The sequence below is a fragment of the Lagopus muta genome, chromosome 2 (assembly GCF_023343835.1).
Source record: "Lagopus muta isolate bLagMut1 chromosome 2, bLagMut1 primary, whole genome shotgun sequence".
Lineage (NCBI taxonomy): Eukaryota > Metazoa > Chordata > Aves > Galliformes > Phasianidae > Lagopus > Lagopus muta.
The window spans coordinates 52,371,519-52,385,435 of record NC_064434.1 but is presented as its reverse complement, the minus strand read 5'-3'; the positions used below and the strand labels follow the sequence as shown (position 1 = coordinate 52,385,435).

The window sequence follows — 13,917 nt, the reverse complement described above, 5'->3', positions numbered from 1 at the left end:
AAAACGTCTAACTTCTGCACAAGTTTGGTTCTTTACATCTTCCATCACAGACCACGTTTTGTGATCTCTGATGTTGTTCACTCTTCTCAGAATGCTTTAATCATTATTTCTTGAATCAGAGCATCCCAAACTGGATGCTTTGACTTTACTGGTGTTGGTTTTAATTAAAAGATTAATTCTTTGTACTTCGCAGAATGTTCCTGCTTATATTTCAGGTACAATATTTACATTTCTAGACAATACCATTACTGAATCACATTCATCTGGCAGTATGTTGTAAACAACAGATCTCTTTTCAAACAATAGGTAACTAAGAAGTTGTCATGGTTTTATGATTTTTGGTCATCAGTATTCCACACCATAACATCATGTAATGCACTGGGGGTGGGGTTTGGTATCTGCTGAATGTTCGTCTGTCAGAGAAGAACTACATTTCCCCAGGAGACTTTGCGGTCAGCAAGGGGATATAACTCCAAGCAAGGTCACCTGATCCTTCTTCTTTGCCTGCTCTTTGCTGTCTGCGCTTTGCTATCTGTGCTTCGCCGCCTGCGCTTCGCCGTCTGTACTTCAGTCACTCAACTGGACTGCACTTCTCACCCCAGCATTGTGGTGAGGTCTATACAATTCAAACAGACTCTCTCTCTCTCTCTCTCATTGTATTTTACTAATACTATATTTAGTAAAATCATTTGTTCCACCTCAGATCAGTGCTGTTGTTTTCAAGTATTTTGGGGTCCCCTGCTTCCCCTTTCCCAGAGGCTCGGATCCGCAGATCCCTCCGCCCTGCTGGTCACGGAACTGGGCCGGACCAGCCCATAAACCGTTGACAGAAGTTGTTCCTTGTTTATCTATTTTGTTTAACTGACTACTTCTTTCAAAGCTTAAAATCTTATGCTTGACCTTTAGATTGCAGCCCGATTTTGGTACAGTGCCTATTATTTTGCCATCCAATATATTTATACTGCTTTCTAATTTCTTGCCCACTTCAAATTTAGTAGGCATTCTCTTTAATCATCACATTTATTAATGAATAAGTAAAAAAGAAAATATTGAATATAATATAATGGATTAAGTTCCATTTTGTTAAAGGGACACACTGTTCCTCTTTACTATTTAAGTTAGTTTCAACTTGCAAGAGAAAATTCTTTCATTTATGTTTAATTACAACAGCATATTTCCAAAAAGAAGATATTTATTCAAAAATACTTCTGGATTGTTTCAGATGTGTATACTTACATGTGTTTTCCATTAAAGGGTCCAGAAAACACAGATTTTGTTTACTTATCATGATTTAAATTTTCTACCAAATAGAAATTCATTTCCCTCAGTCTTTTGTTATGCTGAATACTAAATCCTTCCGCTCTTCTCAGTAGCTGCTTATGATTTGAATAAAAATTCTGTTAGGAAGTTCTATCGCTTTATCTCTGACTACTACACTATTTCAGACCACTGTACGAAGCAGTTACCTGCTTTGCCTCATGATGTTGCCATGAGTAGCCTTAATAAGAATGTAATGCACATCATACAGCACATTCAGGAAGTCTTCCCGGGATACAACTCTACTTGGCCTTGAGTCATCTGCATAATGTTTCCATGTGAAATCTGCCTGAGATATGGTCTTGTTTACTGTTGGGTCATCCTGATATTCCCAGGGTACAATGTTTCTCACTCTTTGGCCATCACCATAATATTCCCATTCGTGCTGAAAAACAGTAAGAAAAAAAACCAGATTATTAGGACTATTAAACAGTACCCAGTGCTTATGATAAGGTGAAAGAGCAGATGGGAACATTACCTCTGTCAGCTCTATCTCATGCCTTGTTAGCTGTCCAATCAGAGGGGCAGCCATGTGCCGGACAATAATCCTTGTATGAGTGGGAGGGCCACCTCTGATGATCACTTGGGGGTAGTAAGTAGTAAAACCTGTTTCTTCTCGTGCTTCAAAGTAGATTGCATATTTTAGTTTCCCTCCATAGGCAGTCAGCTAACAAAGCAAAACACAAAGTACAAAAATAAATCTCATTTTCAGCTAAAAATAATTCTCAGGGCATATGTAGGAGCTAGATACATTCAGCACCTGTACACAACCTGATTAATGCATGTGTGATACAAAATAGCACTACATGCTTGCAGAATCATCTGGGGATAGGGGCTGCGCTTGAAAGTACCGATCAGTAATTTGTTATTCTACAGTGCTATTAAAAACAACAACAAAAAAGTGTTTGTTCTTTCATTTTATTTGTCTACATTCCCAGTTATTTATGTCTAGAGCAAGGCACATGTAAACTCTCTTGAACCAAAGAGTACCAAAAATGTAAAATAAATATCAGTACCATGGTGCATAATAATAAGCCTCCAATAGGAGGTTTATTTCATTCATTTTCTCCTGCATAACTTAAAAATACATGGCATTTTGGAGAAGTGGCAAAATGGAGAAAAACAAAAAGTTGCAAGAAATATATTAGTTAATGAAGCTTACTTTACTTAAGTAAGGTTTTTATGAGAAAATTTGTCCAGTAGAAAACTCATACGTGTTACTGACAGTAACTGTCTATTATAAAATAATGTTGGTGTTACAGACTAATAGATTTCCATGATACTGGAGACAAGTTCTTTCCACAGTGTAATGACATGCCCAGAAGATGAGAAACAAATGTATTGTAAAATACAAATATAAAAAATAATTAAAAAAAAAAAAAAAGCCACATACATATTCAGTGGATTGTAAAGTTTACCTTCCGTCCTTCAAACTGCTCTGGAAGCCTCCAGTAAACAGGTTCTGAACGAAGAATCTGCATCACCTGCTCTATATTTGCTACTATTTCAGGAGGCTGGAATGCAATCCCTGAAAGAGTGCTTTGGTGAAGGTTTTCATCCACCAGTGGTAGAACCATTTGCTCTGGCCTCAAGGTCACCTATGCAAATTCAAAATAATAATAAGAAAATCAAATCTATTTCTCCCCGCGAAGGAAATAAGTGTTTGTCTTTAATTTTTAACACTTTAAAACACATACATATACATATACATACATACACATATGTAGTTGTTTTTCATTTCTCATCACTAACTACTTGTCAAAAAACAGGTATGGAGAAATACTGATAATAAAGATGTCTTTTTCAAGCATTTTGCACTCTGCCCTTGTTCTAAAAAGAATGTATTAGCACTGACTGAAAGAGTTTCTTAAGTGAGATCCCATTAATTACATTAATATGATTATATTATTTTCATAGTACTATTCTAGTCTTGGGCTTCCTCTGTTCTAAGTACGAGAAAAATGAATTACAATGCAGCATACTTCTCATGAACACTTGACTGTGGAACACAACATCTGACCCTTTGTACCTCCATGCAACGTTATGGGTAATTTTGATCAAAAACTCTAACATGTGTCTTAGTAATTCTATTCAGACAGAAGTATCACAGGAAATGTGTGAACACAAAAAGGACCAATATCAAAATTGCTGCCTCCTAAAGAGTGAGGAAAGAAAACTAATGTAAAATCTTATTCCTAACAGTCAGTCCATCAACAGGATGTTCAAGGGTTTGGAATCAGGTTGTGAGAAATTCACCCAAGCTCTGTGCTGTATTTACCGTATTTCATTATTTCCATTTACAGCGTGGACTGACTGGACAAGAAACACTCCTGGCAATTGCTAGCCCTGTGTGAGATTTCCTGTTTTCCTGACATAGCTGTATTTGAGACATCAAGAAAGGGGTCAACACATTTGAATTTCTGAAAAGTCTTATTGTCATATAGGACAAGATTCTTCGCTGGAAGAATTCAGTGACAATCAAAACTCTGAATTAGTTCCAATTCTGTATTACATCACAGAGCCAAAAACCAGATGAACTGTGTACACGCACTTGCTTAGATGTGAGTATAAATATGAGAGGAAATTAACTGAGACAAACCAGATCATCAGGAGGTTTAAACAGTGCTGTTTCTTTTTGCTGCCACAAGTGATGTGATGGACAGTAGTGATCTCAGTGTGTGTTTTGCACTCATTGTATCAATTGGAGACATTCAGTCTGTCTTACTTGACAGTCTAACATAGGTCTGCAGATCCTTTTACACATGAAGGTGGAGAGCTCTTTTTTTTTCTCTAAGGGATTTCCATTCCCAGATCTAAACATGGCAGCATCTTCACTAAGCACTTTTAAAAATAACAATTTTAGAAAAAGTAATGGAAATAAAAAGATTGGACCATAGCAAATCTATTCTGGACAAGTATCTATGACCCTTGAATACATGTGGATAAACTGTGTATCACATATCAGGGATTATGTTACAATGCACTGAAATGCATAATTTCCCCATACATGACTAACTTGTCTGCTCCCAGCTTTTAACAGCTTTACATTGACTTGGTATCTGCTAACATATCACTAGTTTTCTTAGCTACTTACTTTTAATGCGTTGACCCTGGTATTCTAATGGAAGATACTACTCTTTTCTCAAATTATAAAGAGGAAAATGACTGCTTAAATGTTTGGCTATTTTCTAGCTAATTCTCAGTGCTTGATTAAAATATGCCAGCAGGAAACAACATTATTTCATTACATGGCTCAGCAGTTCCCTACTCACCCACATGCGGATAAGCCCCTTTGCCTCACTGCATTGTGTAGTCAAGCCAAAGCAATAGCAGCTGCTGCAGCCAAGTGGGTTTCTGGCAGAGAGGCCAAACGTGCCAGACTTGCACCTGTCACAGTGGACACCTTCCACATTGGCCTAGAATAGAGAGAACATTAAAAATAATGCAAGCTTTAATTAACAGGCAATAATAAGAAAAAGAAAATGGAACAATATTAATAATGGTATAAGTTGAAGGAGTTACCACTACGTAACTTTTAGCATCCACTGGCTCCTTACTGATAATTGCATACACAGAAAGATCAAATGGTACTTTGGATACAGCAGGCTAAATAAATGACTGATAAGAAAACAGTATGTCCTTATGAAACTGCCTGGATTAATCCAAGCTTTTGTTTAAAAGGAATTAGTTTTGGCTAGTTAGAACATTTAAGCTACAGTACTAAATATTCTTGCTGAGAAACATACTTTAATGGAAATATTGTGGAGAAAAGCTTTCCCCTCTTCATCTGATTGTTTTCCACATCACTGAACTGTATTAGCAAGGCTGAAATGTTTTGCTGTTATAATGTCATTGCTTTTATTTCCATTTTTCAATTAGTCCAAATAAAAAGCAAACCTAGATAGGCTAGATAAGCATTAATTTATTCACAGCCTTTTAAAGCCATTTTATACAGAGACCAAGGTACTGAAAAAAAATCGCCGATATGAAAGCAGTGGTCTCTCTTTTTTTTTCTTCTCCTTTTCTTCACAGTATTACCAAGAAGTCAATCTAAAAAAGAAAATCAACTTTCCAAACCTTATAATGGAAACCAACACTTTCCCTGGGGATTTACCATTTTAACCTCATTTCCACGTGCAACTATGAGCAAACGTGCTTATTATATATACTGTATTTATCTTAAATTTTAATGCTCTAAGTGGGGGCCAATAAAGAAGATTCTGAGCTTTTGCAAGTCCATTTTCTCCTGCTATAACAGCAGGTTTCAATGGCAGTGATTATCCCTGTAAAAGACCTTCCTCCTCCAATACGTAAGTCTTTCAAAAAAGTTAGTCAAAGTTAAAAGTTAACCAAACCTAGATTTAAACTAAACTGGACCTAATCCAGAAAAGGGACACCAAGATAGTTAGTGGAGCTGAAGCACTGAAGAAAGTCTGAAAAAAAATGAGGAACTTCTATTTTTCCATTTCTGTGGATGACATAGGACACATAGTACTGCTCATCAGTCCAAGAAACAGCTTTTTCCTCAAAAAATGCTTGTCAACATTTCACTTCAGTTTCCTTATGGTCCTACCATCCAATGAATCAGTATTTAGAAAACAGAATAGGACATGTTCTATTCAAATGTACCAAAAAACAGTACTGTGGCCAAGGAGTTCTCAACTGTTTATGGAATCTTCATCCTTGGAAATATTACCTCAGCAGTCTCCTTTAAAGAATGAGATGACCTTAATAGTCTCCAGAGGTACATTCCTCTAATTGATTTTATAGTTTCTCTGTTGAACCTATGCTTTAACTCAGAATGAAGTGAATGTTGTCTAATTAATGAAATAATTACCTGGCAATTATACCTTTTGAACTTACCCATGAATTTTGCTTACTCTTTGTGTCAGGACAGTCCCTGAATCACAACTGCATAAGCAATCTCTTAAGGCCATTTTCAGAAACCTCTTCCATGAAGATCAATACTAGATCATGTTAGCAGCTAGTCAGTACATATAAATGTCAAAGAATGAGGATTTCACAACTTTTCTGGATAATCTGTTTGATGACTGTCCTAATGATTTTTTTCCCTAATGTCCAGTCCAAAATTCCCAAATTGCCATATGCATCTGTTGATTCTATAACACCTTTTGTTAATATCAAAAAGGACTTGATTCTACCATATTTGCGATTACTCTTTGAAGCGGCTGTGGGTTGCTATTACATTTTCCATCAGCTTTTCTTCCTTCTTCAGAGTAGAAGAGTCCAGTTCCTTCTCCCTCAGTGTATACTTATAGACCATCTGCCTTAAGTCTCTTTTTTTTAGCCCTTCTGTTATTCTTCTTTATTTTTAAATCAAAATTTAAAACTGCCATTTCCAAGTACTCAGAGTAGAAGAGGAAGGATCATAGAATCATAGAATGGCCTGGGTTGAAAAGGACCACAGTGATCATCTAGTTCCAAGCCCCCTCTTGTGGGCAACCACTAGAACAAACTGTCCAGAGCCTCATCCATCTTGGCTTTGAATGCCTTCAGGGATGGGGTATCCACAACCTCTCTGGGCAACCTGTTCCAGTGCTTCGACACCCTCTGAGTGAAAAAAATCTTCCTAACATCTAACCTAAATCTCTCCTGTCTCAGTTCAAAACCATTCTCCCTTGTCCTATCCCTATCCACCCAAGTAAACAGTCATTCCCCCTCCTATTTATATGCTCCTTCCAAGTACTGGAAAGGCCACAAGGAGGTCTCCCCAGAGACTTCTCTTTTCCAAGCTAAAAAAGCCCAGTTCCCTCAACCTTTCTTCACAGAGAGCCATCTGATCATCTTAGCGGCCCTCCTTTGGACTTGTTACAAGAGCACTTCTGTGTGTTTCTTCTGCTGGGGACCCCAGGCCTGGACGCAGTACTCCAGATGGGGCATCACAAGAGCTGAGTAGAGGGGGACAATCGCTTTCCTCTCTCTGCTGGCCACCCCTTTTTTAATGCAGCCCAGAACACAGTTAGCTTTCCAAGGTACAAGCGCACACTGCTTGCTCCAGTTTCTCATCCATCAGGACCTCCAAGTCATTCTCTGCAGGGTTGCTTTCAAGGAGTTCTTCCCCCACTCTATACATATCTCAGATTGCTGCAGCCCAAGTGCAACACTTTAGGATGAGACTTCCCTTGATCTGCTGGCCAATCTCATCTCAAACCAAGAGGATTTTCTGACTCACAATGAAAGTGAAAAGTTGGCTTATATTTGATTTGTCATCTCCCATAACCTATATGTGCTTTTCAGTAGATACCTATTCAGCATTTTACCTCCCAAATCATACTAACTCTTGGGGTTGTTCCCCTTCATGTTCTTACCATTTCCCGTGTCCTTGCTGGAATTCATGACTTTGTATCTTCAGTTTTCAAGCAGCACACAGACTGTTTTTCTACTATTGAGACATGAACCCTGGTGTATTCTACTTGCTGGCTACCAACTGTATGTAAAATATTTCTTAGGTCCAGAAATCCAGCCAATTTTCAATGTACATACGTGTGCAATTCTCCTCAGAACAATTTCAAACAAGAAGGCTATGAGTGATGATACCAAAAGTCTTACTGAAGTAACGAAGTTAGTTTTTTAGTAGTCTTACATTGTACACAATCTACTCAGAAAAAAATAGATATTGCTGCAGTGAATTCTACTCATTTTACCTGTTGGTGATTCTCACTTAGTAAACTCACTAAAATGAGCCAGCACTGTAGCATATTGTTATTACTGATGTTTTTTCTTTTAATGTGTGAGATGTTTGAACAAGTGTATTGAACGTTTAAATTAGAGACATTTTGTTCTGCAAGACCAGGAAGAAATACAAAGGGAGAGGAGAGCCTAAGGATAATGAGTGTTAGCATGTGAAAAAGCAATAGATGAGTAGTAAAATCTTTATGTTAGACTCCCCTCACAACAAATAGCAAACGTACTATGACAGACAACTAGATTTGTTCGCACACACTGTAGAAGTAGACAAGTATAAATGTCAAAGAATTTTGGAGTAAATTTCACAGCAGGTATGAGATCAGCTTATAGTCTTCATTGCCCTACCTTGCAGCTGCATTGGCCAGTATGATTAACACATGAGCATGTGCCCAAATCTGTATCACAGCTCCGTGGATCAGTGCCAGACAGGACACACTGACAAGCAATGCATTGTGGATAATTCCAGTAACCCAACCTGCACTCAGTGCATTTATCCCCAGAGAATTCAGGGCGGCAGAAGCAGCAGCCTGTATTTAAGTCACACTGAGAACTTAAGGCTCCAATGAGGCTACAGTCACATGGCTGAAAAGAAGAAAAACAAGAAGAAAATTGCAGTTGTGCATGTGAAAAAACAAACAAACAAACCCACCAGAACAAAAACGTCACACATCTTTCAAGTACTGATAGAATTCTTACACTTCCTGTGTCCAAAGACAACATCTGAATTATTAAAATAGGCTTTTATCTTTATTCAACAAAGGTCAAGCAATTACACTAAATAGACAAAAAAAATTACACTAAATACACTTAGAAACACTCTGTTCTTCCTGAACATATTTAATCTATCACTGGTAAATTCAAAAGTGAAATGAAAAATCCAACAGAATGTAGGACACTGGCATGCTCTGCAGATAAAGTTAACTTACGAAACGTTAGTGACCTCCAAAAATTCCTTACTATGAATAACTGATACAGGACATGTTCAGACACTTTTGCTAAAATTGGAGATTCTCAGGGGCAGTGGTTCCCGGTGGAATCTAGTGCAATGATTATTACTAAGGCAAGGCAGGTAACTATCTTCTTTTTACTAACAGGACTCTTAGATAATGGCAATTTAAATGGCAATTGACAGATATTTTGTCTTCTGGTGTAATGAGAAGTAAATTTGCTTACAGAAAGAGAGTTTCTACAGGCAAGTAAGGAAAGAAATAGGTGATTTGCCAAGGGGTCTAGATATTGAGTACAGAAGCAAGTACCTGGGAAAGCTGCAGTCTCCCAAAGAACAGAAAAATCCTTCAGTGCTATTACTATGACTGTACAACAAAGTTAGCCCAGGACATTTACTCTGATCATTGACGTGACAAGAATTTCATATGAAGAATTTCAGCTTGCAATAGCAAACCCAGTGCCAGCAGTACAGGTTACCACAGTAACTGGCATGGATAGACTTGCTAAAATTAAGGATACAAAGCTGAAAAAGAGCTGAAGAAAATGCGGATTCAGTTTACGTAAAAAACTGTTTATTGTATGAATACTTACAGCATGTTTTTTTCTCCTCTGAAATGACCATTTCTAAAGAAGGTAATTATACGAAGGAAAAATTCAACTTCAATTTTTACTGAATGCAAGATAAACTATTTAACTACTAATTACATATTAGACTGCTAAACTACTATCTAACCTAAGAAATAAAACCTTCTGCAAGAAAGAACTTTGTTCTGCGATATATATTTGAAAGTAAAGCTTAGAAAACAAATTCTTCATCATACACTGAAGTAGTTCAGTGTGCAATATCAATACCTAAATTGCAATCAAACATTATGTTTGTTTTGCAAGCAAACAATTTTTAATGCAACACTTTCTACCCTCTTGAGTTACAACAGCACTGGAAATCTACAAAGAGTGTGAGTAGGAGATCTCACTTTGCTGAAATTTCAGAAATTACTGAAAGAGATGTAGGCTGACAGATCATTATTAATTTAGCCGATGCCATGGAACTGCCATATTAATGTGCCCACATAAAAGACAATAAGAGGATACACTCCAGAGCTCAAACAGAGGTCTTCAACCTCATTATAGGCTGGCTTCAGAAGCCGGGAATCTGTATCACAGCAGCGCAGAAGAGGTTTCACAAGAGGAGTTTTCCATACATATAGAAATAATTAGTTTGCAACCTGAGCTACATGACAGTCTTTTAAGAAAGCATATTAGTGGTATATGACCATGTTCAGACAGAATAGTTTTTCTGAAGTAATTGTAGCAGTATATGAATGCCTCATCATTAATGATAAAGGCAGAAAGAAGGAGACATTTAAACTTGGCACAGCGTTCACTATCACTAGTATTCAACCTCAACCTAATACAACTCTGTTCAACTTCAACTTGACATTATCAATAACTTTCAAGACCTATTTGACATATTATTATTTTCCTTCTTCTTGTCCCTCTTTACTCCCCTTTTAAGACTTTCATAACTGCCAAAAACTAGAATAAGAAGGATTTAGAGGAAAGTAAGAAGAATTATTTCCCTTTTAAGGAAATAGGAAGAAAGTATATGTTATGGGTAAGGCAGCTGTTTCTTTTCTTCTCCACTGTCTCTTTATGCACAAGTCAAAGGCCTTATAAAGTAAAATTCAAGTATGTCTTCCCACTAACATCAAAACTAGGGCCAAAGTAAACTTGTTCTGCAAAGGTAAGGTCAATTACTGTAGTTACACATTTCTGCATTATATAATACTGTGGTGTTGTGGTTTAACCTGACAGGAGGCTCAGCACCACACAGTCATTTGCTCATTCCCCCCCACTTTCTATTGGGATGGGGAGGGAACGAGAAAAAACAAAGTAGGACTCATGGGCTGAGATAAAACTATTAACTAAGGAAGAGGAAAAAGGGATAATAGCTATAACAATCATGTACATAAATCTCTCTCTTTGCATATATAGATATAATAAGTGATGCACAAGCTATTGCTCGCCACCCATTGACCCATGCCCAGCTAGTTCCTGGGCAGCAGCAGCTCAGCCAATGAACACTTCCCCCACACACACCTTTTTTAAACTTTCCTTCTTCATGACGTCATACAGTATGGAATATCCCTTTGGCTAGTTTAAGTCACCTGTCCTCATTCTGTCCCCATCCAGCTCCTCCAAGCCCCCTTGTTGCCAGGACAATAGGAGAAGCAGAGGAAACAAATGTCCTTGGCTCTGCACAGCATTAATCAGCAACAGCTAAAACAGACTATCTACATTGCTTTTCTCCTAATACCAAAATGTAGCATCATACTAAACACTATAGGGAGAAATAATTAACTCTGAAACTAATAAATATGGAAATCTCCTCAAACATGTTAAATTCAGCTGTAGCTAGAAAATCAGTATACAAACTCAGCATGACAGCACTACAGTATAAATAGGGTGTTTGGTGTTACAGGCTAGAAACCTGAGAGAGGGAGTAATTAAATACGACTCAGTAATTGATCACCAACATTTATACCATAGTTTGATTGACACTAAAACCTCTAATGGAGGAACAAACAATGATTTACAAGCCTAAATTTTTATTCCACCTACAAACTACTATATTATCCGATGGGAATGAAGTGACAGAGAAAAGAGAGATCCACTCACCTTGCAACCATGTACAATGTCATGGCCCCAGTGATTCGGTGCACACTTGTCACACATCTCTCCAATAGTGTTGGGGGGGCAGATACAGCGGCCACTGATGGGATCACAGTTATTACCAAATTGTGAACAGGCACAGGCTTAATGGGAAACAGAAACAAAGCAGAGCAAAGTGAAAGTTACCCCCTTATATATCAAGGACTTCTTTTCTACTACAAGCTTTATCAGGAGAACGGTGTTTTCACATGAAACTGTAATTCTTGGCAGATGTTATTCAATGAAACAAATTTGGTTTTTGAAGCGGTTCCAAAAGGGGCCTTTGATATTAAAGCATTATTAGGTGAACAACTCATTGGTGACAAAGATTAAAAGTGTATAAATGAAGAGGCACAAGACACTTCATCATTCTGAAGAACAGAACCAGTGTATATTTATTTTCATACTCACCCTCAACATTATCCCTGAGATCACAGCAAAAGTATCACAAGCAAACTATCACTCTCTGAGTGTTAATCAGCCCCTTGGTATCAGGCAGCGTAAAATGATCCCCTATTGCAGAGGGCTGGGTTTGTGTTTATTGCCTTTATAACTAATATTTTGTTATCCCACAGTGTTCCCCATGAGGAATCCCCAGTATCCCCCATGAGTATCCCCAGTGTTGCCCCATGAGGTCAGTGTTCAAAAAGACAGTTGAATACTGCCCACAGTAGTACATATTTAACCCTGGTATGGACTAGATGATCTTTGAAGGTCTCTTACAACTCAACTATTCTATTCTACTCTTATTATCTAGATTTACTTGGAAGATGTGCATAGATAGAACTCATATTCATAGGTCAGATAAGAACTGATTCTTTACCTTTCCCCATAAATGTTCCCAAAATGAGGTAACTGATGCAAGTAAGTTTAGAACCAGTCATGACAGATGTGATATGAAAACGTGATACAGTCTTTTGGCACATCAAGATGTTTCAGAAGTATATCTGTCATTGTGAGACTGAAACTTTTGCAAACTTTATGGAAGTACAGTTCTTAGACAAAACTGGTTCAAAAGGTATGGAGCAGAAAATGTAATAGAACAACATTTATTTGTTTGTACAAATACAATTATTTAAAAGAATGTGGAAAAAATACAACACATTTGTTGCAAAAATTAGTTAAATGGAAATTTATTCTGTATTGTTTGTTGCTAGAGTGTCAGTAATAACTGATCTAACTGATGAAGTGTCAGGGCTTTTTTTTATTGCCTAAGAAAAATCAACTTATATTTCTTTTGGATAAATGCTAGATAAAGAAGTCTAATATTTTATTAGATACTTGGCTGCAATTCTAGTATTCATTTTTGTGCACTTTCTTCAAGCATGATTTGATACACTTCCATTAAATTTCTGAGTTTTCTCTGCGATTCATAATTCCTTTTTCTTTTAAAATAATATATAATTCATAATTCCTTTTTCTTTTTTTCTTTTCTTTTTTTCTTTAATTCCTTTTTTTTTTTTTTTTTTTTTTGTGGTCATATGAAGGAAATAGCAAAAGACTTACTAAAATAAATATGGAACAAACAGCAGTTTGAAAAGAAAAAACCTTTGCATCTGTTATATTCACTTTGAAACTTCTAAAAATCTGTTGAGGTTATTTAAAATACTTGATGAACATAGGCAGATACATTTCTATTTAAAATATTATTTAGTTTTGCACTAAACTCAGTCTTTCCATGTTTATCAGGAAGGCAGTTAAAAACGTAATGTGAAAACATGTAAATTGCCTTCTCATCTTCCCCCCCCAACTGTATGAAATTAGCAACATTTTGTAACATTTCACAATGAGCGATGTGCTTTTAAATTGCAAAATGTTACTATAAGAGTGTAATCATGAAGATCATCCACATCAATTTTTTCTCTCCAATATGTGCTAAGAACTTTAGGACTTCACTTATTGTTCGCAATTTACTTCCAGCTTTCTCAGCAGTAAGTTTGTGAACCAATCTTTCCCTTTTCCATAGTGCCAACTTTACAACATGGTAAATGTTTTCTTGCCCCTCCCTTCACATGTCAGACAATACCATAGAGTAAAATTTTCAGTTATGAACTATAAACCACTCTGGCTCAAGTCATATACTGGGGGAAGAAGAGCAACAGAAATGGACTTGCAGGTCCTGGTGGATGAGAAGCTGGACAAGAGCCAACAGTGTGCACTTGCAGCCCAGAAGGCCAACTATCTCCTTGGCTGCATTAAAAGAGGAGTGATCATAGGGAGAGGGAGGTGATT

At 37.1% G+C, this 13,917-nt stretch overlaps 1 protein-coding gene across 4 annotated transcripts in view; it reads right to left on the bottom strand.

The window, feature by feature from the left end:
* LAMA2 (laminin subunit alpha 2) overlaps nt 1–13,917 on the bottom strand; it is a 323,287-nt gene that overhangs the window by 106,496 nt on the left and 202,874 nt on the right. For all 4 annotated transcript variants that reach the window (XM_048937148.1, XM_048937150.1, XM_048937149.1 and 1 more), the window contains 6 exons: nt 11,653–11,789; nt 8,371–8,607; nt 4,590–4,733; nt 2,736–2,915; nt 1,796–1,984; nt 1,467–1,702 (listed from right to left, as the gene is read on the bottom strand). In XM_048937148.1, coding sequence (XP_048793105.1) covers nt 1,467–1,702; nt 1,796–1,984; nt 2,736–2,915; nt 4,590–4,733; nt 8,371–8,607; nt 11,653–11,789 — 1,123 coding nt within the window. The remainder of the gene's footprint in view (nt 1–1,466; nt 1,703–1,795; nt 1,985–2,735; nt 2,916–4,589; nt 4,734–8,370; nt 8,608–11,652; nt 11,790–13,917) is intronic.